At 38.8% G+C, this 27,018-nt stretch overlaps 1 protein-coding gene across 1 annotated transcript; it reads right to left on the bottom strand.

Annotated features, from left to right (window-relative positions):
- Positions 1-285: 285 nt before the first annotated feature.
- LURAP1L (leucine rich adaptor protein 1 like) lies at positions 286-23,091 on the bottom strand. The gene is made up of 2 exons (XM_084305227.1): positions 22,513-23,091; positions 286-1,379 (listed from the first exon to the last, which is right to left on the bottom strand). The coding sequence occupies exons 1-2, from the start codon at positions 22,735-22,737 to the stop codon at positions 1,005-1,007; spliced, it is 600 nt and encodes a 199-aa protein (XP_084161353.1). The 5' UTR covers positions 22,738-23,091; the 3' UTR covers positions 286-1,004.
- Between the last annotated feature and the right edge of the window lie 3,927 nt (positions 23,092-27,018).

Here is a 27,018-nt window from a genome sequence, read left to right as displayed (position 1 = left end):
AGTTTGTAAAAACAAAGTAAACCTGCTAGGGGTTGGAGTGTGCATGCAAGACCTGAACAGGACTTGCCTTTTAGCAGGTTGCATCCTGTAAAATGTTTTACTAGATCCCTCAAAATTTCAAGGTTAAAAAAAAGTCATTTTAAAAATTATGTAATTAAAAAAATACTATTTTAAAAATAAATTCTGTCGAGTATTGTTGGCTCAGTATCCAAACTTTCAGAATTAGGTATTCTGAACATGGGGTGCCTCCTTCACTCTTTTTACATGTATACAATGTGTCACCAAAACAGCAGGTTCAATAAAAATAAAAGGTGCAAAGCACAAAAATGAAATATTCTCTCATGCAGAGCTTCCAGTATTGGAGTGCACTTCAAGACATTAATGAAGCCTGGAACTTAAAATTGTAACTAGACAAGAATCGTGAGAAAATTCATGATGAAAGGACTCCTCTCTCAATCCCCCTCCCCTCGAATTGTTTAGGATACTTCAAGTGAAGGCAGATTAACTAGATCAAATATCATTGCTTATAAAACAAAATTATTTTGTAGAGGTATTTTCAAGATTCAGATTTAAGGCTCAGTAAGAACACCATCTTTGGAAAAGCCAAACCCAATAGTCAAGAAAATTTATCACAACATAAATTTATCAGAAGATATTTTATTGCCAACGAGTACAAAATTGATGCTCTCATTCCCTGATGTCTCATTTTAAAGATAAAGCTTTTCCTTCACCACTTTGAAAGATCTGTAAATACAGCACTAAAAAAAAAAAAAAAAAAAAAGCAACAATAAATAAAGAGAAAGAAAAGTTGAGCAGGACAGAAGCAGATAACCCACCAAGAAGGAAATGTGTTAGAAGCAATAGAAAAGTTCTGAAGTGGAATCAAAATATCATAGTATGATTTACTTCCAACAGAAATTTGGGGTTTTGCACATGAAATAAAATAGCAGCAAAGAAAAAGGATAAATACAAGTGCATATATGTCCCATTGGAACTTGCTTTTATTAACCAAAACAGTAGTACTCATCAGAATCAATTTTGGGATGTTTATGCAGAGGCTGTGAGTCCTCCATAATAGAAGAATCGCTGAACTGGTCCATATCTGAAGGGGTTTGGCGACCAGGGACATCATCAACTAAAGTGTCCAAATAACTCCCCACTGATATTCCATCTAATCCATCACTACAGTCTTGTAAACTGTTACAGCTGCCATGGAGAGATGTGTCCTGACTTTCCAATAAGCTGCACAGGCTGCCACTCAGACTGCTACCTCTGCTGGCAATGGACTTCTCTTCAATCATCCATTTGATTGATTCAATACTTTCATTGATGATAAGTAGCTGGCGCATAAGCTTGACATCAGTGGCTCGGAGATTAACCTACAAGGCAAAAGTAATTAAAAGGATTAGCAACTTGCTCTAAAATCAGACTCTAAATAGCAAGCTGGAGGCCATAGAAGGATTTTTTAAAACTCGCCTTCAATATCTAGCACAAATCTGTTTAAATAATCATACATAAATATACGTTAAGTATTACTATACTTTCTATGAAGTTCAAGTGGGAACCTAATCATGCTACATAAGCAGCACCTTAACAGGAATGTTAGTCATCAACAAGACTTACCACGTACCACTGGTAACGTACCACTATGTTGTTAGTGGATGAAACATAGCTATGACATGACAACTCCTGGGGATAACTTTTCATTATTTAGAGAAACAAGACACACACCCGTGTTCATTTACAATTAATTTCAGCCATTTAGCAGATCCAAGCAGCTAAGCATTCACCTCTCATTCTCTTTGTTATAGATATGATAGTAATCTAAAATTTTCGGATGTGTGTTATTTGCAAAAAGGCTTGTTGATCTTAAACATTTACTCACACTACATCTGAGTTTATGTTGTAAGCCGCAGTACAAATTCCCAAGAGTTGAAACAGATATGTATAATTATTGAAACTGTAAATTTCAAATTATTTAAACTAGTATCAGATGAAGGTTTTGACTTTGTGGTCAACCACATATTATAGACTAACATAAAGACTGACAATCGGCAAAAAATAACTGAACAAAAAATACTTTCCAAACACCAACTCCTATTTTGCAATGTAATTCTCATGGTTGATGTACACACATAGAAGTGTTAACAGTAAAGCATAGTGGCATATTGCAGTGCTGCATCTCACAGCACTTTACATTCACCTTACTAGAAAAACTTAACAAGACACTTCTACTAAAATTTCTACAATGAAATTACATATAAAGGTGATGCCTTAGTGTTTAATTCATTGCTTCTTTCTTTTCATCTGAACCATGATGAGCATTGGCAAGACATTCTGTGGAATCTCCTATTTGTTACATGAAACAAGTGAGAATACTGAGAAGGTAATCTAACAAATTCAAGATGATTCAGTGTTTGCCCATATGGTCAAGTGTAGAGAAGCAGCAGCTACTCCCAACCACAGTGTGAATTTGTGAAACAGCTGTTTAGTCATGCAACTGTGTATGAGCTAAATCCTGATGAGAAGACAATGCTAGTTTGCAACCTCATCAGCTCTGCAGCCCCTTCCAGTAGCACCTCGTTAATACTAAATGTTCGACATCACAATAGATACACTTGCAATCTCCACATCCACACAGATCTGGGCCTACATAAACTTTTGCCACAGTGCCAACACCAGGCATGCATGTTTAAAACTACCAGGAAGAAAAAAGTGATTTGAAAAGAATTCATAGGATACTATGTCTAGCATGTAATTTGTGTCATATTTTATTGCATGTTCTTACATCCTTCAATTGTACAAATCAAGCATATTACATGCAGGTATGCCACCAATTTAATATACATATTTAGAATATACTTCCCCTTTGTATATAATTTGTCTGTGCTTCTCTACAAAAGTCTGTGCCACCATCTCTGACTGTACTAAATACATTATATTAAATACATTAAATGCATTAAATACTCTTCTTCCATAGATCACTTACATGTTAACTTTCAGACAGTTCAAGACAAAGCAGTATATTTGAACAGCTTTAGTCCACTGAGAAACAAGAAAACAAATAAAATCTGTTATGCCAGACAATAGACATTTTATACTATTCGCCAATTCCATGATTATTATACAGAAATATAGCATCTGTATTGTTCATCCACAGAGGACTAGAATGAGATTGATATTCTCAGGAAGCAAAAGCTATTTCTTCTTTTGCCAAGCAAGACATTTGGACATGATTCTTTCCATACTCAAATGCCAAATTCTTTTCAATATCCAAAATTACACTGACTTGTTATGCTTTTCAAAAAATATTTTAATGTATTTTTTATTCTGTTAGATACAACAGAGAATTGTACTGGCTCTGGCTAGGTTGCTTCATTGCAGCCTCTGCAGGTGATGTGTTCAAGCTCTGCAAACAAATCAGCATCGATGTCAAACCAGTGTTTTAGCTACAGCAGAGCAGTACTTGCACAGCATCAAGGCCTGCTCTACTTCTCACTATGCCCCAAAGGCAGGAAGACTGGGGATGAGCAAGAGGTTTGCAGCTGACACAGCTGGGACAGCTAACCAGAACTGACCAAATGGATATTCCATTATTCCATAATGTCATGTCCAGCATTAGAAGACTCATTTGGTCTTTCCAAAGTACCTGTGACTTGGAAACTGGGCACCAGTTTGCTGGATAGTGAGTGATTTTATGTACTTCATTTTTAGTTCCTTTGCAGAATTTTTTTTTCCTTATTCTCTTTGCTTTACTTTTGAAACTGTGTTTTTCTCAACCCATGAGTTTTCCTTACTTTTCCTCTTCTGATTCTCTCCTTCTCACTGGAGGGTGTTAAGGCAAGAGAGTGAGCAGCTAATGGGTGTTTAGTTACCAGCCAGAGTCAACCCAACACAAAGATTTTTCAAACTCTGCAAGTACCAGATTGTCTAGGTAACTGTCACGTAAGTATTCCCAGTCTCTAAAACAACTGCTGCATTATACTCAGTCCAGTTTCACAGGATTTAATATAGATGATCTGTTACCATGGAAAACAGCTTTACCATATAGTTTTAACAATAACGCCCATCTATCACTGTTTCAGATGTGAGATTTTGAAAACAGAATGACTATTTTGTAGCCCTCCTAATCAAGCCAGCTTTTCTTCTCCAACTCATAAATCACTACAAACCATTCGCTTAGCAACCAGGCTGTCGTGACAGCAGCAAATTAGCTGACTTCCCAATTGCAACTATAGACTTCACCAATTTCCTTTATATATGCAAGTTTGGAGACAGCAATTTCCCAAAAGGCTGATCATGGCAAAGTTTAATGGAACTAGCACCAATACGCCACTGATGAAACAATCGCTTTTAGATAAAAATGAAAGCTCATGTATTTCAGTTTCAGTTCAGAGGGTATGATTTTTTTGCTCTTCAAGTATCTATGGCTTCAGAATTTCTGTGGAATGGCCTTATTAGAGTAATTCTTTGCATTCTTACTGACGAGTCCTCCTCGTCCAAGTTACTATTTAGTCCCAAGTCTCCCATGTCAAGTGTGTACTTTTCCTAAAGCAAACATTAAAAAGTAGTCCACCAAGATTGATCTTTAATGACATTTATCTCATCAACTGATAACATAAAAATGTTACTATGACATTTCTTGCCTCTTCTGTATTTCAGCCCAGTCACAATCACATTAGTTTGTACTTACACAGTTGCAACTCATGTAACTGTTGGAGCAAACCAATCAGTTCCAAGAGGTCTCAATTAAAGGGACTAAACACAATACAATCTCATTACATTTGACAGCTCCATGCACAGTAACAGGCACAGTTCAGGAATAATCTAAACAGAGTGAATTGTATCTAATGTATGTATTTCGCAATGGTTCCTACAGCTGCTCTTTAATGTAGAGCACACCACTACCAAAGGGAAGGTGTGTGTGCGTGTGTGAGAATCAGCCCAATGTTATGACATACAGCAAGAAAAAAATTGTGGTAAGACAGAGAAAAACAAATTTTGTTTACAACCTAGGTTACATATCCTGTTGTTTGGTTTGCATAATCACAATAGTATAGATGCCTAGGAATGCTTAACATTAAACAGCCAGTCGTGGCATGTGAAAATAATGAAATTAAAGTGACAGTGAGCATCTTTCATGTAACACAGTGTGGTAGCATTAGTGGACAGAACAATTTAGCATTCAGACACAACCAGTTATTCAGTCTGACCTAAACACCCACTTACACCTCTTTTCCCATACTCACACTGGTTGTTCTAACAAGAACAACATTGCTGCTCTTACTCATCTAGCCTTGGTTATGGGCTTCCATGATCAACACTGTCACTTGCATGACACTGTTACACAAAAAATTTGTAAGTACACACACAGACATCTGTGTACGCACACACACACAGAGAGATATACACAAAGACATTTACACATATTCCTGTTGTTTCTGTATGTATAGTGTTTCTCAAACAGGATTGGACTAGGTTACTGGTTTTAGAATAAAACTCTTAGTGATTACGGCTGTTAACAAAGACAATTAATGCTTCTTGGCAGTTGTCCAAAATAGTGCATTAGCCGTCCTAGTCTGGTCATTTTACTTTTGGATCAAAGACTACTGGCAAAATGGACTTGTGTTTTCCTTCTGTATATTCTGTAGACGTAGCTTCCAGTCAGCTCCATATACAGTGGGCCCCCTCCCCCTCTAAAAACAAGAAAGTAAAAACAAGAAAGCTAAAAAATTCAATTCAATATATCCTTTTAATCTGTCAAAGCCATCTACAACACTAGTTCCTTTCTGCAGTCTGTTTTCTTTTAAGTTCCTAGAAACACATACTTTTTTTTTCTTTCCTTTTTCTCTTTCTCCCCCCCCCTTTTTCTTTCTTTTAAAAACAGCAAATCTGTAGTGATATTAATGGCAATTATTAAGTGTGGTCTGAGAAAAAAGATAGTCCTAAGTTTATTTAAAAGACTTTGATTTAATTTTCTCCTCAACACCTTTATGCTGTGTGTTGTAACGAGCCCAAAAGAAAAAGGAAAGGAAATAAGCATGCTTGTACAACAAAGTATTTCCTTCAATACCAATCTTTCAGTCATAGCACAGTGAAATAAGTCACTCAAAGACATGAAATCTTAAACCTAAATGGATTCAGGTAGTTATTTATGTCACCTTGCTCTGCACAGGATCCCTAGGGCTCAAACACTCATCTAGGATTCAGGAGCATGGGATCTGTGGTTCTGAAGCAGTTTGCCTTTGTACAGTTATTCACAGTACAGTTATACATAATAACTGGAAGTTGCATGGGAACAGTAGCAAAACATGGTACCCCACTGCAAGCAGTTTGGCGGTAGAACAATTCCTGCATAAAGAATTAGCACATGAAGAGGTTAGATGAAATGGGTACTGCAGTCAATTCTATCTGTTGTTCGTACTGTCACATCCATCTGTATTGCCTTTTTTACAAAATGACTTTCAAGCCCACACAATCTTTCCATGACAAACAGGCCTGTGTGACCACTACAGTTTAGGAGCATTACTGATTCTACATTGCTGCTGACTTCCTCTTCCTAGGGTGTGTCAGAGACAGCTTTCCACCCTCCTGCATCATAAACAGTCATAAACAGTTTTATGGTTACCCATCTATGCCTAGCTCCTCCCCTTTCTCTTTTAAATGGCAGATTACCTTAGTTTTCCGTGGAATAATGAACTCCATGAATTCATTTGAGATTCAACACAAATTAAATAAATCTAGGAGTCAGTGTCCAAATAAGAATTTATTTTGAATTCTGAGAAATCTGCTTCTCCTCAGAATCCAAGCTTATTCTTGTTTCTCCTGGAATTGCTTTTTCTATTACACATACTGAGCAACTATTTTCAAAATAACTAAGAAAAGTAATTCCCAAAGATAGAGATAAGACATGAAGCATAAAATAAACATTTGTTGGAAATGTTTAATTATTTGAGCAGATTTAGTCTAAAGAAGATCAGAATTCATTCAGCAAATATAAAAGGATATAAAATTCATCAATAAAACATTGTCTGTGAGAGATGATTCTGTGAGAACATGCATAACGAGCTAGAAATATTCACAATATGTGAATACATGCATTACTTAATTGGACTCACCGAGCTAACATACTTACAAAAGGAATGAATGTGGTCACACATACTGACTTTGTTTATTAGGCAACCACCACAAAACAACCACACAGCACATGCACTTGAAGGTTAGCGGGCTCAGAATGATATTACAATAGCTTCTCAACAACAGTGAGAGAAGGAAGTGTTTTTTCTTCCATTCATTTAACATGTCTAAAAATCACAAATGATAGATAAGGGTAAAATTTCTGCTCCTTAAACATACAGGTTAATTAACAGGTTGTGCATGAGCTCTGTCCCACTTTAAGCAGTTCTTATGCATCTGCTTGACTTTAAACCTCTTGCCTGCTACCAAGCTGTCCTACTGTTTGCATGAAGTTCTTAAAATAATAAGCCACTCTGGGCAATGGTATTTCAGGATCAAGATAAAAAAGCAGTATCTAGTCTGACTTCTGAATCTGAATGCAAACTTCATCATCACCTGTCAAAACACCGAGCAGATTCCATGTGATAGAGCAGAAGCACACAGGTTAACAATCCCTAGCTAGAAGGGATCAGCTACTCACTGGTGGAACTGCAACTGCTTGTGGGATGTTTCCACATCCACTCCACCACAAAATCAACTCGTTTAGATTAAATTCATACACTACAATAATTGAAGCTAGCTCAACCTATCTGACGCTGTATGTGAGCTCTCTTATTTCCTTGGTTTCTTAATATGCATAAATAATAAACATAGTAACCACAGTTTGGCACAGATTAGATTGTCAATAGGTTGAGGTAGATACTACAGTGCTCATCAGGGCCGTATGTGTCAGACTGATTTACCTCACACTACCCTATGTAAAACACACACACTCTTTAAATTTCATTTAGTAGTGTTACAGGTAGATCAAAAGCTTTTTGCACTTCTGTTTTCTTTGTTTTCTTTCAGCATAGACTTGAGTCACAATGAATTGCTGAAAGGTTTTCCCACTTCTTTCCTTTTGTTTTTTTACACTTGCAGTAGTCTTCAAACAATAAGAGGCACATAAAAAAAGCTCTCTCTACAAATCTCAATTTACCAGATAAATTCTTGATTTATAGTTGCAGTTTGCTGATCTAGTTTATTTCTGCAAATTAAGCAAATTACACTGACCTTTTTTCAGCTGCACTTCTGTAATGAGTCATAATAAAAACATTTTGGCAGGCTACAGAAGCACTTCTGACAACGTACTTTTTCCACTATTTTGTAAAAGACATTATTATCTTTGTGTTTCTCTTGAAAACTCACAAATTTTAAAAGGCACAGTAGATTTTTAGGCAGCATTCCCTACAATGAAGTCCAGAGAATGAGCAGTTATTAAATTTACAGTTTCTGTCTGCACCCTTGACCTTGCTAGTTTAAAAAGAGGCTCTAGTCTAGTCACAATCTCTCTACAGCCTGCTGAGATTCCAAAGCAATACCACACCAAGTGCTTACGACACTTATTTCTAAAGGTCCTTATATAAAATTTGGTAGCAACATAACATAGCTTTGTGAACAGAGTCTCTTAACTAAGAGGGAAAAAGGAGGACTGTGTGATTTGACATCAGCCAGAGAGGAGTCTCCTTCTGCAGACAGGACTCTATATCTCACACTAGAGGAAGAAAAGCACCTGGAACCAACCACTCACTCACTCACTACCTGCAACAAGGAAGTGGTTAGGCCAGATCTGAGAGACCACCAAAATGATCAGGATTCAGAGCAGAACATGGTGAGGGAAAAAGTTAGCTCAGTAAGAACTAAGAGTAAGTAACTCAATGAACTGGTTTCAAAAATATTTCTTGCAAATACACACACAAAAAAAACAACATTATGCCAGTATGGTTATTTATCTTCTCGTAAACTACACCATTAATTATTTACATTTCTCTTACAACACCCTATTTGAATATATTAGCTTTGTACATACTAATTGATCCCCTTCAGACTTGACTGGAAAATACATGCCATCGAGTTGTGCAATTGCTTAATTGCATTACCTCTGTAATAAAAAAGTGGATCTCAATGCCTTTTTCCTCCTCCCTGGAATGTGCATCATCCTTTTCTTGCTAGTATCACTAGGTAGCCTGTCATTTGCATTAATACAAAGTAATGTATCTCCATGATTTGTATGAATCATTAATTCAGTAGGGTGCAAAAATATTTGTTTAGTTTTTAATGATACACTGTTTGAGATATTCTGTACGCTCCAGTGCAATACTAAATTCACATGGGAAAAATCATCTTGCCTTTGTTTTTTTGGTTGTCTTTTTATTCTACTGTGAAAACAAAGCTGGACTTAATATCTACTAAGTAGATATGATGACTATTATCAGAGAGAAATACGCCACACGTCTGAGAGCAAGCAGCAAGAAAAATTAAATTAGTGAAGCCCATACTTCACCCCCTCCTCTTCTTCCCCCTCTCCCCCCAATAAAATAAATGCTAAATCAGAACTTTAAATATTGAAGCACCACAGAGCGAAACATCCAGCCTCAGAAGGATGAGAGAATATAAAAGGAAGCTCCTGATTGTTTTAAAGCTCAGTTGAGGAAACATGAACAGGGAGGCACTGTAACAATTTAAGAACAGTAAAAAGCATCAAACACAGGATGAAGTTTTTACTGCATGTTTCTAAATATCAAAAGCTGCTGTCATAAAAATAACATCTGACCTTGGAAACGTATCTATGATGACAGAGGTGAAAGTGTCCGGTAAAGTCCACACTACGGGCCCACATGTGTTGACAGACAAGGTAATGACACTACAAATATTCAGGTCAACACAAAGCTGCTGCAAACAGTGTCAGAAAGTGTTACAGCAGATGGACTATCGTAGCACCATTGTAATGTGCTCTGAGCATCTGTCACAACACAGCAACTGTTGTGAACTTTGCTTTCATTAAGTTACCTATGCTTACCTTGATCAAAACATGCTCCTAAAGATGCAGTGCTAATACCGGAAAGAAATATTTATTCTTTTCTGAATTAGGTTAGGTTAATGAGGACTCTAGCCCTCTACTTATCCTTTTAAAAATTAATTAGTTTTAATACTGGCACTGTGTAAATATGCTCAAAAGCATTGAAGTACAAGAACAGTGATAGAATATCATGGGTTTTGGTAACAGATACATCTGAAACTTTAAAATATTGCTTGTACCTAGACAAGAGTGATCCTCAACTTGTTAGTCTTTTCAAAGAGAGAAGAAAAAAAAAAGGAAAGAATCAGTACATGCTTTATTCAAGTCAGAACTGAGACATGACAATACTACTATTACTTAGGACAAAACTAAACTTTCTTGAAATTCAAGTCTGGTTTTGCAGTATCACTGGAAAGACACATGAGATTCAAAAAAATTCAAATATTTGCCTTCCCAGAGTTCAAAGTAGGTTTGTTATAATTCTGTGGCCCTGGTGAATGGATAGGTTCTGTTAAAAGCATAGTTTTAATCTAACAGTCAAATCTCTACTGTTGGCACACTCCCATCCTATTTACTGAAGGTTTATCTGAATAAAAAGGAACTTCAAGACAGCCTTGAAATAGTAAGTGATCACATATCATCTTAGAACTGGTTTATCAGAGTTGAGAAGTGATATGCTGATCATTTATTTTTTCCTATGGAAATGTTATGAACACATATCTGTGCCAAATCTTTTTAAAAAGTATTTAATAAAAAATACCTAACATCTTATCAAACAAGCCTCTTTTTTTTTCCTTTTGATTCCTTTCCTTACGTTTAGTCTGTAGACCATTAAAAGTTGAGTGTCTTTCGGATTCAGTCTAATTTTTTTTTAAATAAAAAATGTCACCCAAATCTCTCCACCAGTGCAATCACCATCCTGCTAAAGTACTGTTCATTCACACGATTTATGCTCACCTGAATGTATTAGCAAATTTGTGATCTCGCAGATAAAGGGAAGCCAAGTTGTCTATTTTGAGTTTTGAAACTAAAAATACACTTTCAAACTTCCAGATACATATATATAGTTAATTCCTTTTATCTCTTTCTAACCCACTAAGAAGGGATCAAACAGTTTGCAGCCAATCTGCATCTGGGCTATCATGGTTAAAAAACTAGAGGCAAACAAGAACTGAGTACCATTTTCAGCAAGTCATAATGGCTTGCTAACTTGCTTGGCTAACACAATTAACCAAGCAGGCTGCTGCTTTTAAGCCTTTTCATAGGTAGGCTCCTGCAGAGCACACTGAAGTAATCCATTCTGGAAGTTGCAAGGCATGATTATGCAACTTATGAGAAAACATGTATTAAAAAATCAAATAATCAGAAATCCTAGATTCTAGCCAAAGAGTTCTCATAAGGTAGCAGGAGTAAACAATTATGAACTATAAACTTCCAAAAATGTCAAAAACAGGTACTCTAGATACCTGTATTTCCACATTATTTTATCCCTGCTGACTAATAATCATGAACCACAGGACGTGGTGCAGACCTCAGCTTCTCCTAGACCACTCTGGCTTGACTCATACTCAATTTTAATACCTTAACATGTTCTTAGCAAATACTTCTACATACCATACAACTGCAGCACTGTGTCTTAATCCTAGTTCAGCACTGAATATTAATCTGTAGTACTACAAGATACCTCATACTACCAGAGGTATGAGTAGGATGGGAAAGAATCAAGGTAATTGATTACATTTTTCCATTTCTCTTACTACTATGGAAATACTGACTAGTTAGGGAGCAGAAACAGAATGCAAGATTTGCTCCTGGCTAGGAAAAGACAAATATGTCAGTTGAAAATAATCACAGAATGGTTTGTGCTGGAAGGGACCTTAAAGACCACCCAGTTCCAACACCCTGCCATGTGCAGGGACATCTCCCACTAGATCAGGTTGCCCAAAGCCCCATCCAACCTGGCCTTGAACACCTGAACCCCTTCAGAGATGGGACATCCACAGCTTCTCAGAGCAACCTGTTACAGTGCCTCACCACCAGTGAAGAATTTCTTCTGAATATTTCATCTAAACCTACCCTTTTAGTATATAACCATTACCCCTTTTTATTTGAGTATATTCCCTGATAAAGACTCCCTCTCCAATAAAGAGACCCTCTCCAAATTCCATTATCAGAATCGCTTCAGAAGTGAGAGAACTAGACAAGGAAATCTGGGCCACAACAATGTTGGACTGAGCAAGACAACTATGGTTATATTTTAAAAGGGCTGGATAGGGCTCTTTTAGTGTAATTTTGTCATTGAACTTCCACAGAACAGGAGGGAAATGACCAAGCAAAAAGAAAAGATTACACATTGTTGGGATTAAACTTCTTTTTCTTCTGAAATGGCAGGACTGTTGCTTTGCACTGATGAATGTATAACAAGCTATACGAGTTGACTGTCACTGTGAGCTGCCTCATCTGCCTATGGAGAAAACAGCAGCTACCTCTCCTCTATTGTTCCAGTCACAGCCAACTAATGCTAGGCACTAACAAAGGAGTAAGGCAATTCCACTTGATGTTGAAGACAACTACTATTGCTTTGGCATACTAGTAATGCTTTCTTCTCTTGCAGTCTTTCTTCTCTACTCTTGAAGGATTTTAGTTTTCTCCTACAAACCCTGTAACACTATGAACCAGCCATAAGCCATCACTTGAGATTGACGTATTCTGAAATATGCAAAAGTCCTCCTAAGAGATATTAATTAGACCTCTTAATGGTTACAGTAGTTGGAGTGTCCCTGTGAAGGCAAAATGAACTTGCAGTCACAGGTCAGGAAGAGTCCTCTTTCCACTTTGGTTTCATGTCCACTCCTCCTCAAACCATATAGTTTCGAGAAGCCTAAACCAAACAATAGTCTGAGTCTACAATGACTGAAGGCACATCTTCTCAAAGTCAGCATATTTATGTGCAGAATCACCCAAACTCTTAGCTAGAAGACCCTTCTGCCCACAGAAAGGATTCTTCAGTATCAAACTACAAAAAAAAAAAAAAAAAAAAAAAGTGCTACCACTATTTCATTTCACATGTGCTTTATTCTAAACACACGTTGTCTGGCTTTGACCACCAGAGTAAACAGTCTATATTAGCAGCCAAATGTAGAGAACAAATTCTTGCTCATGGTGGGCCAGGAGCAGCCACCCTCCTCTAGGCACCATTTCAAGCGTAAGTGTTAGTCTCTTCCCAGATACCATTTACTTCACTAGTTTTTGAAAAGGTAGCAAACTGATGCAGATCCTAATTCTGCTTATATAGAAATGCTTCACAGTTTTCTCCTTGCTATCAGGACTGTCATTTATAATTATGGTAAGAATCAAGGTCAGAATCTGAAGCTTTATAAATAAAAAAATATTATTTTCTGCAAACACTATTGAGAGAACAGTGCCCAGTGTTTGCTATGCCTTATAAGCATGCACCCTAGTCACAAAATCTAGTTCAATCATTTCAAATTGAACATTAATTTAAACCAGCAGAAATTTGGTAGGAGAACAGGAGAAAGAAAAAAAAAAGATACAGACAGAAAAATGTAAAGCAGGGTTTTATTTGTTTATCTTGTGGTAAAAACAAGAAGTCTGGAAATACTCAACCTATTTATTAAATTATAACTCTTGGATGTGCACCTCCTTCTGCATCTACAGTGAGGCCAAAACAGCAATGCAGCAGAATAACTCTTCTTCTGGAAGCATTTTAGCCATAAATGCAGCTGGTATCCAAATACATTGAACAAAATTAAGCCAGTAAAACATTTATAAAATCTGCAATTCCCAGTAGTTCAGCAAAACAGCAATTCAACATTGTCTTACAGGCACTAAATGTTTTCACTTCACCTGGCATTGCACCCAGCAGGGCTGTACAATATTGCAGGGAGTTTGGTTTACAGCACAGCAAATGAAACATGCAGATAACTTCCCCTGGAAGCTCAGTGTTTGTGCTTCCTGTTACCTAACAAACGTGTCATATCATTTGTTTTACAAAGCATTAAGAATTGTCCGGTTGGTGTGAATGGGGGAGAAGGATTAGACTGATGAGAAAAGGGTTGCATAGCTGTGTATGTATTTCTCTTCTCCATATTTATGGAAGCTCTGGGAAGAGGGTCCATAGCCTGACAAAACAGAGTAGCTAACACTAACATCTGACATGCATATGTTGCTTAAACTCTCTAGTGTCCTTTGCTTACAGAAGGAGAAAAATCTCCTTTGGAGCAACATTGGGGGAACCCTCAGCTGTGTTTTATTCCACACACTCATCAGCCCCAGGCTGGAAGCCAGTGGGACTCACTGCTGGAATAGTATACAGGGTATTTCTGAAGTAATGGACCATCTGTATCTGCTTCTACATTTGATAAAACCTGGGTGTGAGTTTTACACCTTTCAAAGCTCTACAAATGAGAAGGTCTATAGACATACCAGAGTTCATTCCAGCCAGCTATAATGAACACTTCACCTCTACAACCAAAGGTTCTGTGGAGTTTGCGAACTACTCAGGTACTTGACTGAAGTTTTTCAGAACATAAAGACATCACAGGATGTGCCTAAAAGGCCCACTGCTCACTTTGGACATAACCCAGTTCTCACTAGAGACAGACATGGAGAGACAACCACTGATGCCTGAGCTTCACACAGCAGCTGCCAAAGACAGAACATGTTAAGAACTATGAAAAAGTAGTAAGATTGTTTCAACAAGTTAAGTTAAAATCTTCTCCAAATCACATCTTCCAGTAATGGTTACCTTATGAAAGTGAGTCCAGACATGTTGGAGGAGCAGTGATGTCTTAATTTGATAGAAACATAGCTGTGAATTCAACACCTACTGAATTAAGTATTCTAGTCACACACCTTTGGACTACAAAAAGAAAACAGAAAAAAAAACAATGCAATGTAGATTATGGTGCACCTATTTAAATGACAACATACAAAAAATACTGTCTCTGAGATAGGAGGCTCTAGCAGATTGTTATAGTCACAAAATAAGAGTGTAAGTGGCTCAAGGGATGCCAGTGCCATTTATATAACCATATGGCTCTGTGCACTGTGGTGCAGAGAATGATCAAGCCCAGAAGCCTACCTATCCTCAGAGCAAGGCTTACTACTTGATAATCTGCAATATGGCGAGTGCAGGTGCAAGTTTTTCCTGCTGGATCTGGTTTGTAGCCGTTCAGCTGGTAACAGAAGAGCCCCTCACACTCATACTCTTATACTGCAAAGTACAGATGTGCAAGAATGTTTTATCTTCTACATTAAAGAAACAATTATTTTAACTGTTAATCTCCTTGGCTCTCATTGCAGACGTATATTTCAGAACAAATATTTCAACATCTTCCTGAAATTCCACAGCAGTCACTCCCACATAGTTCTCTCTCCAGTCCTTCTCTAGTCCTTGAATAACTTACCCTGTCTACCACTGAAAAGTTAATTATTATTAAGTGACTGAAAAGGTAAAGATTCACAGGTTTAAAATTCTTAGTACTAGGATTCCCTTCTGGCATTAACTGAGGTTATCCAATGACAAGGATGATATTTCCAAACTGTGCTTGAAAAACAACAGGCCACAGGACAGCAAGACTGAACAGCTTAAACTAACGAAATACACCCAGGAACTCCCTAGCAAGAAAGCCAAACACAAGGGAAGTCTTACAGAAGTTATTTTTCCTTATGCACCCAGTAAACTTATCGGCCCAAACTGGGTAATCCTGTTCCTCACAATTTCTCTGTTGATGGATGCCATCACACTTCAGTCCAAATTCAAGATTCTCCTCCCTCCTTCTTCAGTTGTTTTTTACAGTTGTAATTAACAGTTTCTTCAGCATTGTAGATATGTTTAATAGCTTTCTGACAAGCCTGCAAGTAGCCATTTTTGCTGCAGTTCTTTTAGAGCAGGGCTTAGTCAAACTACTCGAGTCATCAGAGCTTGAAAAGTCACCCATTTCCTATATATCTCCAGGACAGAAGGTCTGTATTCACAAAAATCATGCTAAAATTTCATTTATTGCCTGTTACCTTTGTTTCAATTAGAATTTTAAAATATGAACACATAAAATTACAGACTGTGTAGAACACAGATCCTCTGACCTGAAATGACCTGGGCATTGCTATGCAAGTAGTAGGAGAAATCTTGCAGCAAGAAACTTAGTGATGCACTGATGCCTTCTAAGGCTCCAGCTGCCCTACTAAATACTGGCCCCAGCTTTACATCACTGAGGATAACTGGGTGATCAAAGCCAAAATTCAACAGAAAGAACAACTGATGTGATGGCAAAAAGTAATCCACCAGTGGTAAATGCTTATAGCTAGCAGCCCCACTTACAAGTGTGAGGACTGGAAAGAATATACTACAACTCTGCTTTTGTAACAAAAAATTTTCCCTTTTATTACAAGATCTTCTACAGTTCAAGTCTTTATCTTCACAAATAATAATCCACAAACCATCTTTTAAAGCTGCTTGTATGTAAGACTCCCAAGTGTCATGGTTACAAATGCAGGTACAAATCCAAGACAGAAATTGCCCTTGATTTCGCAAAGTTCCAATTACTTTTCAGCAATTGTTGGCCCGTCTTCTGTGGTCAATGTATGTATTTACTATTATGCATTTCAAGTTTTTTGAGTTTACACACAAAAGGTTCTTTTTAACTATGGTTAGCCCTAAGTATCCACACAAACTCATGCTGTTCTGCTGATTTCGTTAGAAAGTTTGCAATCTGTTTGCTGTAAGCTATTGTAAATCACTTAAACTGTAGAGCTCTGTACAGAAGGGGTTTAATTTTCAGCAAAACACCACATCTTTTCATTATGAACTGTCATCAATCAGCTTTTAAAAAACAACTTCAAAGCCAAAATTCTTCCTCCATCCTTGAAACAAAATAATCAGGAAAGAAACAGCATGAAATGCTAATGTGCATTGTTTCAAATCAGGACTGTCAAAAGTCTTATCTGTAATTTGGCACACTAACTCTATCTTGAGTGCAATCAAGCATCCATGAGAACTGCTGTGACAATCTCTTGTATTGCATGTGTTTTTGCATGTGTTTCACACTGATGATGCTAGGTCAGGTATCTACAGTGTTTCACAGACTCCTGGTCAAGCAGTAATTAATTATGTAAGTATACATGTACTTTCTGAGGACTTAAACCTTTCATTAGGTAGCACAGCTGAACAGGAATGGCCATAAGCACTGACTGGGTGCAACACAGTGATGTTCCAGAATTCAAATCATGCAGGTACTGCATGAGATTTGCCAGCCAAAAGATACTTAAATATGCACAAAGTTAAATAAAGTTGTTTACCTTGTCCTGTTGAAGACGGTCTTTAAAAGTCAGAAAACTTGGTGAAGTTATGGTAACATAATTAGATTTTAATTTTTTCTTGATAGATTTGGTCGTTATTCCAAAGGATTAATCTACAAATTCCTTTTAATCCAAGCATCCTAATATCACTGTACAATCTAAATGCCACATAAAAATTACAAACTCCTTCAACGACATCATGACAATTGGAGGGTATAAAAGAGAGAACTTGTTAGCAAGATCCAACATTATGAGCTTCTTCACTGAACTTCTGGAAGACCTGTGGAAATAAGTTAATCTCTATTTCTGTATTCGTTATTTTTTAGTTCTAAGAAGAGCCTCACTTCAGGGTTTCATTGAGCAACTGCTCACTAAGAAACCAAGGTTAATCAAACCCTCCTACACAGGCTTGAGGCTTAGCCACTAGTAATTTTATATTTAAGATTTTATCTTCAATCAAGTTTTTAAGCAAAAATTCCAATTAATCTAACAGAAAACCAGCATCTGATACAGAGCTTTGCACTGCTGACTAGACACACTGAATCATATCTTGGCTTCAACTAAGTCAATTGATGTTATCATTGGAAACAGTAAATGTAGACGTCTACAGCAAGTGTTGAATGAGATGTTTCAAGGTACATTTGTTGACTTTTTAAAAATGCCGTTCAAAGAAGCTAATAAAGGCAGACCCCCCCTAGTTATTGTTCTAACAAATCTAAGCAAATCTGAAGTTGCTCAAGATCTTAAGAACTGGTAAGAGAGAGTTACAGAAAGTCTACCCTTCAATCTGCATCTTCATTTGCATGCTAAGTATATGCAAAAAAATGTTAAAAAAAAAAAAAAAAGGAGAAGGAGGAAGAGGAAGGACTAGTATCATAATGATCATATTTGCCTCAGTTCCAATCAGTACAAGTACCATTACTTCTTCTTCATTTTGTCAGGGCTTCATGTTCATTACCCGTAAAATAGTCATAATAAAACAGAACTATTAGAGCAACAGGAGAAAAAAAAAAAATCAATTAGTGAGACTGCACAGGCACATTCCTCTTTCTCAACTAGCTTTAGCCTAAATCTGTCATACTCAATTTCTTAGCAATGGGATTGTTTCCACTTATTTATTCCCCCCCCCAAAAAAACAACAACAACAACAAAAAAACCTGCTGCACCCAGAATACCCGGTTTGGCCTTCAGGCTCATTAATGATGTTTGATCCCCAGCAGTGTTCACTGGAAGGAAGTTCATCTAAAAGTTCCAGCTCTACCATTTCCCTCTTAATTCCAAGACACTGTTTACCTTTTTTTGGACCCAAGTACTCTTATGCAAAGCATGTTATTATTTTATTCTGTGTAGTGCAGACAGAGAAATGCAATAAAAAGTTGATTTAAGAAAAATATGAACTGAAAGAAAAAAACTCAACATATTTTTTTTTCAGGTATTAATAAAAATCTCCCTTTGAGTAAACACAGAGCTTGTGAAGCAGAAATGAGGCTTCTGAACTAGCAGCATCAGCAGTTAGTGTTCAGCCCTCAGGTTCAGCAGTTACAAGCCATGTTGATTACTCAAAGCAGCGTGCAGCTGTACTGAGTGGTGACCTCACAAGCATCACACACCAGAACAGGGTCGCAGCTGTGAGGGGTATAGAGTATTCATCAAATTCTAGGTTGACCAGAGAACAGAATTTTGACCCAAGTTAGCAATTACACCTTGCTTCTCTTGTTATGCAATGGCCTTATGCCTCAAAGGTTTTCAGCACTACCAGGGCAGTCTCAATCACAGACTTGGCTGGGAAAAGTGAAGGTAAAAAAGGGGACGGTGCCCTGGCTCAGCAGGTTCGTAGTTAAAAACAAAACAAAACAAAACAAAACAAAAACCTCCATGGTGTTCTGCACATGATTCCAGTGACTACCAACAAAATTGGGCTCCGGAGAAAAAGAACAATCCACTCAAGACAGCAAACAGATCAGGGGACGCAAGCCTCAAGGCCTCCATCAGCGGATGTACAGTTTACTCCCACACACCTGCCTATCTGTCAGGAGCTTAAACTCATGGTCAAAAACACCACTCCTAAATCAAATACGGACATGATTATACGCTCATGTCTTTAACATTCTCCTGTAGGAGATGACATATGGGAGGTAATCGTGTCCACCCATTTTATTCATGCTCTTCCAGGCCCAAGGACATGGCAATGTGATGACAGACGTCTCAGAGCTTCCACCACCTCTCTCTTTCTCAGAAACATCCAAATCAACAGATATCAGTACTTCACTCTGAAGCATGATAAACATATAGGGTGGTTGAAAGAGCAGAAATATAAATTTCATTGGTGTCTGGAGGAAAAAGTGAGCACTGAAAGAAGAGAAGATGGTCCTCCATTTTAAAATGAGGAAAAATTATACCTACCTCCATTCCTGCACAATGGAATTTACTTCGGGCACTGGAAGGATTACATACTACCTGAGATACGGCTTAATGTACGTTCCCAAGCATTACAACTGGGTTCAGGTATGCTTTCCTTGTTCTTTACTGTCAGGGGCCAAACAGGCTGTCAGTGGAACACAGAGGTTCCCCCTCTCATAATGGCTCGTAACTTAGTTAACAGTAAAATACATCCTTAGCACAGTCAAAAGCTTTGGAATCACCACGATTTCAGCGCAATGAAAGGTCAAAATGTACTCATATTATCCATAATATAGCTTTGTTTCTCAGATTTAGTTGAAATTTGTCAACACAGGCATAGCCATTGTAACAAACAATACCTGTGGGAAAGGACAGAAGTTGAGCTGCATAAACACACAATTTGTATGAAGTTTAAAAATAATTAAAAAAAAAAAAGCCACGTCTGCTCAAAATGTCATCATTAACAAAACCAATAAGATAACATACTGAGATAGTGAGAAGGTACTGGTCAATATTAAAGATTAAGATGTCTGCACACCAGTCAGTCTCAAGTTTTTCATGTGTGACTAGCTGAGCCTGAATAACCTTGCTTTGCCAATACGTACGAAAAGGTTGTCTCAAGCCTGAAGCAAGTAAACTAAAAAAAAAAAACACAGGTGTACATCTGAACTTCTGTGAGCAGGCTGCAGAAGCTGGTATCAGAGGGCAACTATGAAAACATAGCATGATAGATGTTGCTTGGTTTTCTAAACTTCTTATTTTTTAAATTTTTTACATCTGTTTACTATTATAGCAGATACTAACTACTTTTCTCCCCAGTCGAGGCCTCTTAGATATTCATCAGAACCAAAGAATAATATGCTACAAATAGATGTGAAATAGTGAGATAACAGATTGTGTTTTGGTTCTGTTTTAGGAATGACGTTCAGAAGAAGAAGAGACATAGAAACTCTCCTTATCTACTGTTGTTCTTAAATTGTACAGATCTGTACACTGTCACAAGAAAACTGCAGAAGTGAAAGGGACAGATTAAGAACCTGAAGAAACCTTACGGACAGAGGAGAATTCTTATGTTACTGTCGACAACCACAAGAAGATAGCTAACTTCCAACCTCTGGAAGATAGAAAACAGATGACACGAGAAGAAGAAAGTAGACAGAGTAACTATATTTCCTCTTGTACAACAAACACTCATTATAAAAGTAGCTGAACGGGCAGGCACAGAATAAAAGTCAAACAAGGAGGTGTGCAATAGAACTCCCCTGGCTTAACATAAGCGATGAGTTTAGATGTGAAAAACTAAGTCATTAAGACATTAAAGTGAGAAAGGAGGGCTCAAGGAAGCTGAGACTCAAACTTGTTCTTTCCAAGAGCTGAGGAGGGGGACGGGGGAGAGAGAGGGAAATTAGGAAGCAGAAAAAAAGAATATAGACAAACTGAAGACTGTGATGTGAAACTTCACATGTAAAGTAGATGAAGAGACCAACTAGCAAGGAAAACATGATGAGGGCAAGTCACTTGATTTTTATCCCTTAATAGGCATAACTGTCATGACATGTCTACACAGTCATGCCAAAAACTCCATCTACCTTATTTGCTACCTTTGCAGTTCAACGCCCCTAAGAGTTCTATATTATAATCTATGCACAGGTCACCCTACAACCCTTGTACAAGTTTAGAACTTTGAAAACTAATACAAAGGATGCTAACAATGGGGAACAATGTTAAAAACTAAAATTCTCAGTGATCATTACATTAAAATGCATGGTAGTTTAGGTTAGCGAGCATCTCTTATAGCATACAAAGCCATAAGGCAAGAATTGTGATAAAAAAGTGACTTTTCAAGATTAAGGTCATAATCTTGGCTATAAACTGCTGGGATGCCTATTCCTGATTTCCCTTTCCTCCTAGCCTGTTTATTCTTTCAGAACTCTCCCACCCACCCACTGACCTTTTGCTTATATATATGTGAGGTTGCACCGGGACAGGCACAATGGTATAGCATTGTACTTGTTTACATAGGATGAGATTGCTTTGTTCTCTCTGAATGGCAGAGTTCCAAGGCAGTTGCATAAAGCCACCTCCACAAGCTGCCAGCAAAATCCTCATCCCAACAAGAAAATAGTATGGAGTTTGACCAAGCAAGTTATGCACAAGAACTGTGGAAAGAGCCGCTGCCAAAAAAAAAAAAAAAAAAGTTCTTCTGTAATTGCGCACAATTACAGTCTAATAAAAACTGAGGCCAAATAGGCATTGTCAGAATCGAACATACCAAGCGTTCAATATTTTTGGTTGGTTGCTCATTTGCTTGCAAAGAGCGCCATGGTTCTTTTAGTTTTGCCTTGAAGGTGACAATTTTATGGCACCACTGAGAAACAAAATTTCTCGACGACAGCAGCACACAACGCCGGGCAAGCACCTGCTTTACAACAGTAAGCAAGTCAGAAGTCCCGAAGTTAAGTCGAGTCACAGAAATCCTCTCAGCCACGTTATAAAGAGGAGCCTGGCGAAGAACCACCGCGCAGTTACGCGGTGTCCGCCCGCAGCTAGGTAACCCCCTGCAGACCCAGGTCCCAGGACACCAGGCCGAGCTTCCAGGGCAGACACCCGCCGCCTGTCTCCAGCCACACGCCGCCGACAGGCAGCAGGTGCGGCGCGGGGAGGCGGCGGCTCCGCACCGTGCCCATCGCTGCGCCCGCGCCCCGCCGGGCTGCGGCTCCGAGGGGCGACCCTGTCCCCTCCGGACGGCCCCGCGGGGAGCGCCCCCGGGCACTCACCATCTCCTGCCTCAGGAGGTGAAGTTTCGTCTCCAGCCGTGCGAGGGCGGCGGCGCGGCGGCGGCGGGGGCCGGGGGCCGCAGCGGGGCCGCGGGCGGGCTCGGTGGCGGCGGTGGCGCGGCCCGGGTGCTCCTCCCCGCGCAGCGGCCGCGCCAGGCTCTCGGGCACTTTGCGGCCCAGCTTCTGCTCCACGTCGCGGAGGTCGGGGGGGCCGCCGGGCTCCATGGCTGCCAGCCTCAGAGGGGCCCGCGGCGCCGGGCGGGGCGGCACCGGCGCTACCCGCGGCCGCCCGGCCGCTGCAGGGGCGCAGAGGAGCGGGGACCCGCGGCAGCGCCGCGGCCGGCGCCCGGGTGGCCCGCGGCGGACATGGGGGTTCCCGGCACGCCGCCCCCCGCCCTGCCGTGCCCTGACACCGGGTGGGGGGACACAAAAACTAGCGAGGGGGGGGCAGCTCCCCCGGGGTCAGGCGGCGGGAGCGCCCCGACCCCGCTGCGGGACCGGGACCGGGACCGGGACCGGGATGCGCGCTGTCGACGGCCGACCCGGGCACCGCGACCCGAGTCATCGCGCGCCCCGGCCCGCTGCAACTTTAAAGGCCGCTGGCAGGTGGAAGAGGCGCGCCCCGGCCCTCCTACCGTAATGTCGGGACTAGAGGCGCAGCCCCGCGACCAACAGCGCGCACCCCGGGCCGCAGCTGCCGGGCAGGGCTGAGGAGCGGCGTGAGGCTTCGGGGAAGGGGAGGGGAAAAGTGGAAAGGAAAAAAAAAATATAAGGAAAAAAAGAAAGAAGAAAAAGAAAAAGGAAAAGAGAGGACAGAAACGGGAAAAGTAGAGGAAAAGGGGAAAGAAAAAGAAGAAAAAAGAAAAGATAAAGAGAGGAAAAGGGAGAGAAAGTAAAAAAGGGAAGAAAAGAACAGAAGAGAAAAAAATAAAAAGGAAAATAGGAAAGAAGAAAAAAAAGGGAAAGGGAAGGAAAGGAAAGGAAAATGGGAAAGAGGAAACAAAAAAGAAAAACAACCCCTAGAGCGCTGTGACCTTAGATCACTTTCTAACAGGGCTAGATGTATCTACAGGGTGAATGTTATTTCCAGTTGTCAAACAGGTTTCATTGCAGACAGGCTGATTTTCCCCCTTCCTCTGTCACCCCATTATTAGTTTTGTACCCTCATCCTCCCTTTGAAAAAAAAAAATGTTTGTTAGCTTCATGGGTCACTGTAACTGTGATAACAAAGTATGCGCTGGGCATGCTGATTGCAGTGGCAGAAGTGCCCTGGTAATCCTTGGCCTGGTGTGTTGCTCCATGTACCCGTCATAGCACTGAAAAAGACCGTTCAGTGGTGAAACTTGCAGTTTGACTAGTCCCATCTGTAGAGCTACAGCTGACACGTTGGGGGGGGGGGGGGGGGGGGGAGAGACATTTTGGCCAGCCACTCTAATCACATCACATTTCCAGCAACTCAAATCACAAAAAGTAAGCCTAGGAAAACAAAATATTGTTACAACAAGCTGGATGTGCCCTGTCCAATAATTTCATCAGTACTTTACGAGTTGTTAATCAGAGAGCTTTGAAAGGGTTTAATACAGCCAAACAAAAGTCCTGCTAGCACGACTGAGAATTTCATAGGTGGATTGATTTAAGACCAAGACACTTATCCTGTCAATATACTCAAATTATCTGGAAATCCTCTGCCAGAGACATACACAGAGCCTTTTATCTCTTGTATTTGATGGGTCTATTTATTTCTGAAAAAAAAAGGAAAAAAAAAAAAAAAAAAAGAAAGAAAAAAAGATTCTTATCAGAAAAGAAAGGCAGAAACAACCACACACACAAAATCAGAATCGTCCTTATGGGTTCCCTCCACCCCCAGTATGTGTTATAAAGTTCTGTTTTAATTTCTGTATAATTGGAGTACAGTTTCTGTATATCATTAAATCAATACTGATTTTTGCTGTTTTGTAAATTAGCAAGGATTGTGCTGAAGTTCTTCCTGTGTGAACTATGAACATCTTGTTAAGTGAAAGTTTAAGTTTATATTACTGTTGCTACACTACTGAACTATAAAAGGAGGCTTTGTTGTACAAGGAGCAGGTTATATATTTATATACATATATATATACTTTATGTATATACATATACACTTTATATATTAGTATATATAAAGTATGATTAAAATATATTTGAACTTTGTTTTTCAAATGAAAATATGAGAAGAAACAACCAACGTTTCATGTTTTGTTTTGTTTTGTTTTGTTTTGTTTAAAAAAGTGGTCCAATTCATAAAAATTTCCACAAGCCCTACTGTAAACAATCTGAAAATAATGAAAACACTTTTTCTCATTGCTCCAGATGAGCAACATTCAGAATTATATGATGTACCTTATGAATTCAGGATTTTATGCTTTACTTATGGTGTGATTCTCATCTCTTTGCATTAGTATACCAGCATGCCAGTCAATGGGTTTACTCTTGAATTACAAGGGTAAAAAGATGTATCTATGTTAAACCCACCCTCTCAGATCTTCAGCATTACAAGATTTGATAGACTGACCTGTGTTTAAAAGAAATAGTTTTCTCTTTTAGTAAACAAAAGCAGTTTTTAAGCTGTATTTTCATTCTGTAAGATGAAAATCCTCTATCTTTATTTTAATAATATTGTTCTCTTCTGCCCTGTGCTGTCCAATCTTTAGGTGAGATTCAGAGTTGTTTTGAATCCTTTGTTGTTTGAATATGGCCATATAGAGCGATCTTTGCTAGCATTTTCAGTGTTTTAGCTCCTTGTTATATCCTTCTACTAATCACTTCTTCTTGGTAGTTCACTCCCTGAAAGTGTCAATGCTTGAGTAGCCCAGCAAATGAGGCTATCTGACCCCTTGATAGGTACACAGTCAGTTTTCATGCTATTTCTTCTGCGTCTTCTACCAGATGTAAGAGCCAAGGTGTAAGTTTCATCACATGACTGTACTGAGCACTGGCCTAGGCTTCCCTTAGGTCAAACCACAATTTTACATTTCCTAAAATAAGAAGTTGGAGAAATAAGCACTTTGAATGTAAACTGGTGATCCTAAAAGATCGCACTGTTTAGTTTTCATTGACACTTAAATCTATGAGATCTGAAATGTGATACTGTGTTTGTCCTGAAGGGTGAAAATATTTTAAAGAAAAACCTAGTGCCATCCCGCAACACACCTACATTTTCCAAAGGTCACATTGTCAGCTTGGCTTTATGAACTTCAGTCACATGGTTAACCTGGTTACTTCTTTTCATCCTGTAAGGTAAGATCCTTATTTTAACAGTATTTCTTTGTAGATTTAGCTCCTGAATGATTGCTGGGGCTAATCACACAGGAGTTGCATGGACAAAGGTCACTAAACAGAACAAAAAAAGGACACATTGAGGAGGAAGAATTTTCAGTTTATGCTTGCCTTCCAGGAGAGATACTGCTTATCAAGGAGTGCTAGAATACAAAGTGGGAAGGAACAGCAAAACAAAAGCAAATTGGTTTAAGGGCAAGTTATACTTAAGGGATGAGACAGAAGCTAAAGTTATTTATATCATCATTTTTAATAATAATATATATTTGTAATATATTTCTTTTAATTCTATAGTAAATAAGCTATTTAAGATGTCTCTGAGGTCAAAGGTAGTTGGAATATGATCCTGCAATGCAGGAATTTTGTTGAAGCCAGTTCCAAAAGGGGCATGTATAGTCAGGCATGTATAGTCCCTCGTGCTGTCCAAGATGAATTTGATTTAACAAAGTTATAAGTATTAGCTCAATCCAGAGTTTGCTCAAGGCTTCCGTTGAACAGTGCAAGCAATCAGTTGGATCTGGACCTTGGGCCACATAAAGCTTAGCTATACTCAGCTGAATGTTCAGATTTGTCATTATTGGTTCCTCTCTATAAGAACTATACTGGCAGGATGTCTTGACAATAGTCAGCAGGTACCTAGGTCCAGATGGATTTTCTACTTCCTTAATTTGTTGATAGCATCAGATAGATTTCTATAATACAGCATGAAGTTTGGTTGACATTTAACCTGAAGTTACGTCATATCAGACTGTGGATGAATAAGGATTAAAAAAAAACAATAATAGTAAGATTTCTGGCAGGCAAACAACCAGTTTTTTGTAAGGGTTATTTTTTGTGATGTTAAAACAAACAAACAAACAAACAAACAAACAAAAAAACTCAGTAATAAAGTACACTTTCTTATAAGCATTAGAAAAAGACAATACCATGCATAATGAGGAAAAAATGGTCTTTAGAGTTTATGCCAAAGAGCTGGGTACTCTGATGAATAACCATAATAGATGAGTTTTTAGTAATCTAGGTCCTGAATTAATCCCACAGTTTTACTGAAGTAAATAAGCCTTACATAAATAATTGCTGTAGGACCTTCAGTTGGAAGTAAAGGCTACAGAAGTGGGGCCTTTGTCTTCTCTTGAAAGGTTGCAAGAGCATTAAGAGTTCCAGATAGATGAGAATGCAGGGTGTGGTAGTCAG

The sequence above is a fragment of the Netta rufina genome (assembly GCF_964035555.1).
Source record: "Netta rufina genome assembly, chromosome: Z".
Taxonomy (NCBI): Eukaryota; Metazoa; Chordata; class Aves; order Anseriformes; family Anatidae; genus Netta; species Netta rufina.
This window is presented reverse-complemented; position numbering and strand designations above follow the sequence as displayed.

Bases quoted from the DNA above. Each gene is read 5' to 3' on its own strand.
- LURAP1L (XM_084305227.1), bottom strand. From the start codon at position 22,737: ATGGAGCCCGGCGGCCCCCCCGACCTCCGCGACGTGGAGCAGAAGCTG. The intron at 1,380-22,512 runs GTGAGTGCCCGG...TTTGCCTTGTAG, and splicing joins ACCTCCTGAGGCAGGAGATG to GTTAATCTCCGAGCCACTGA.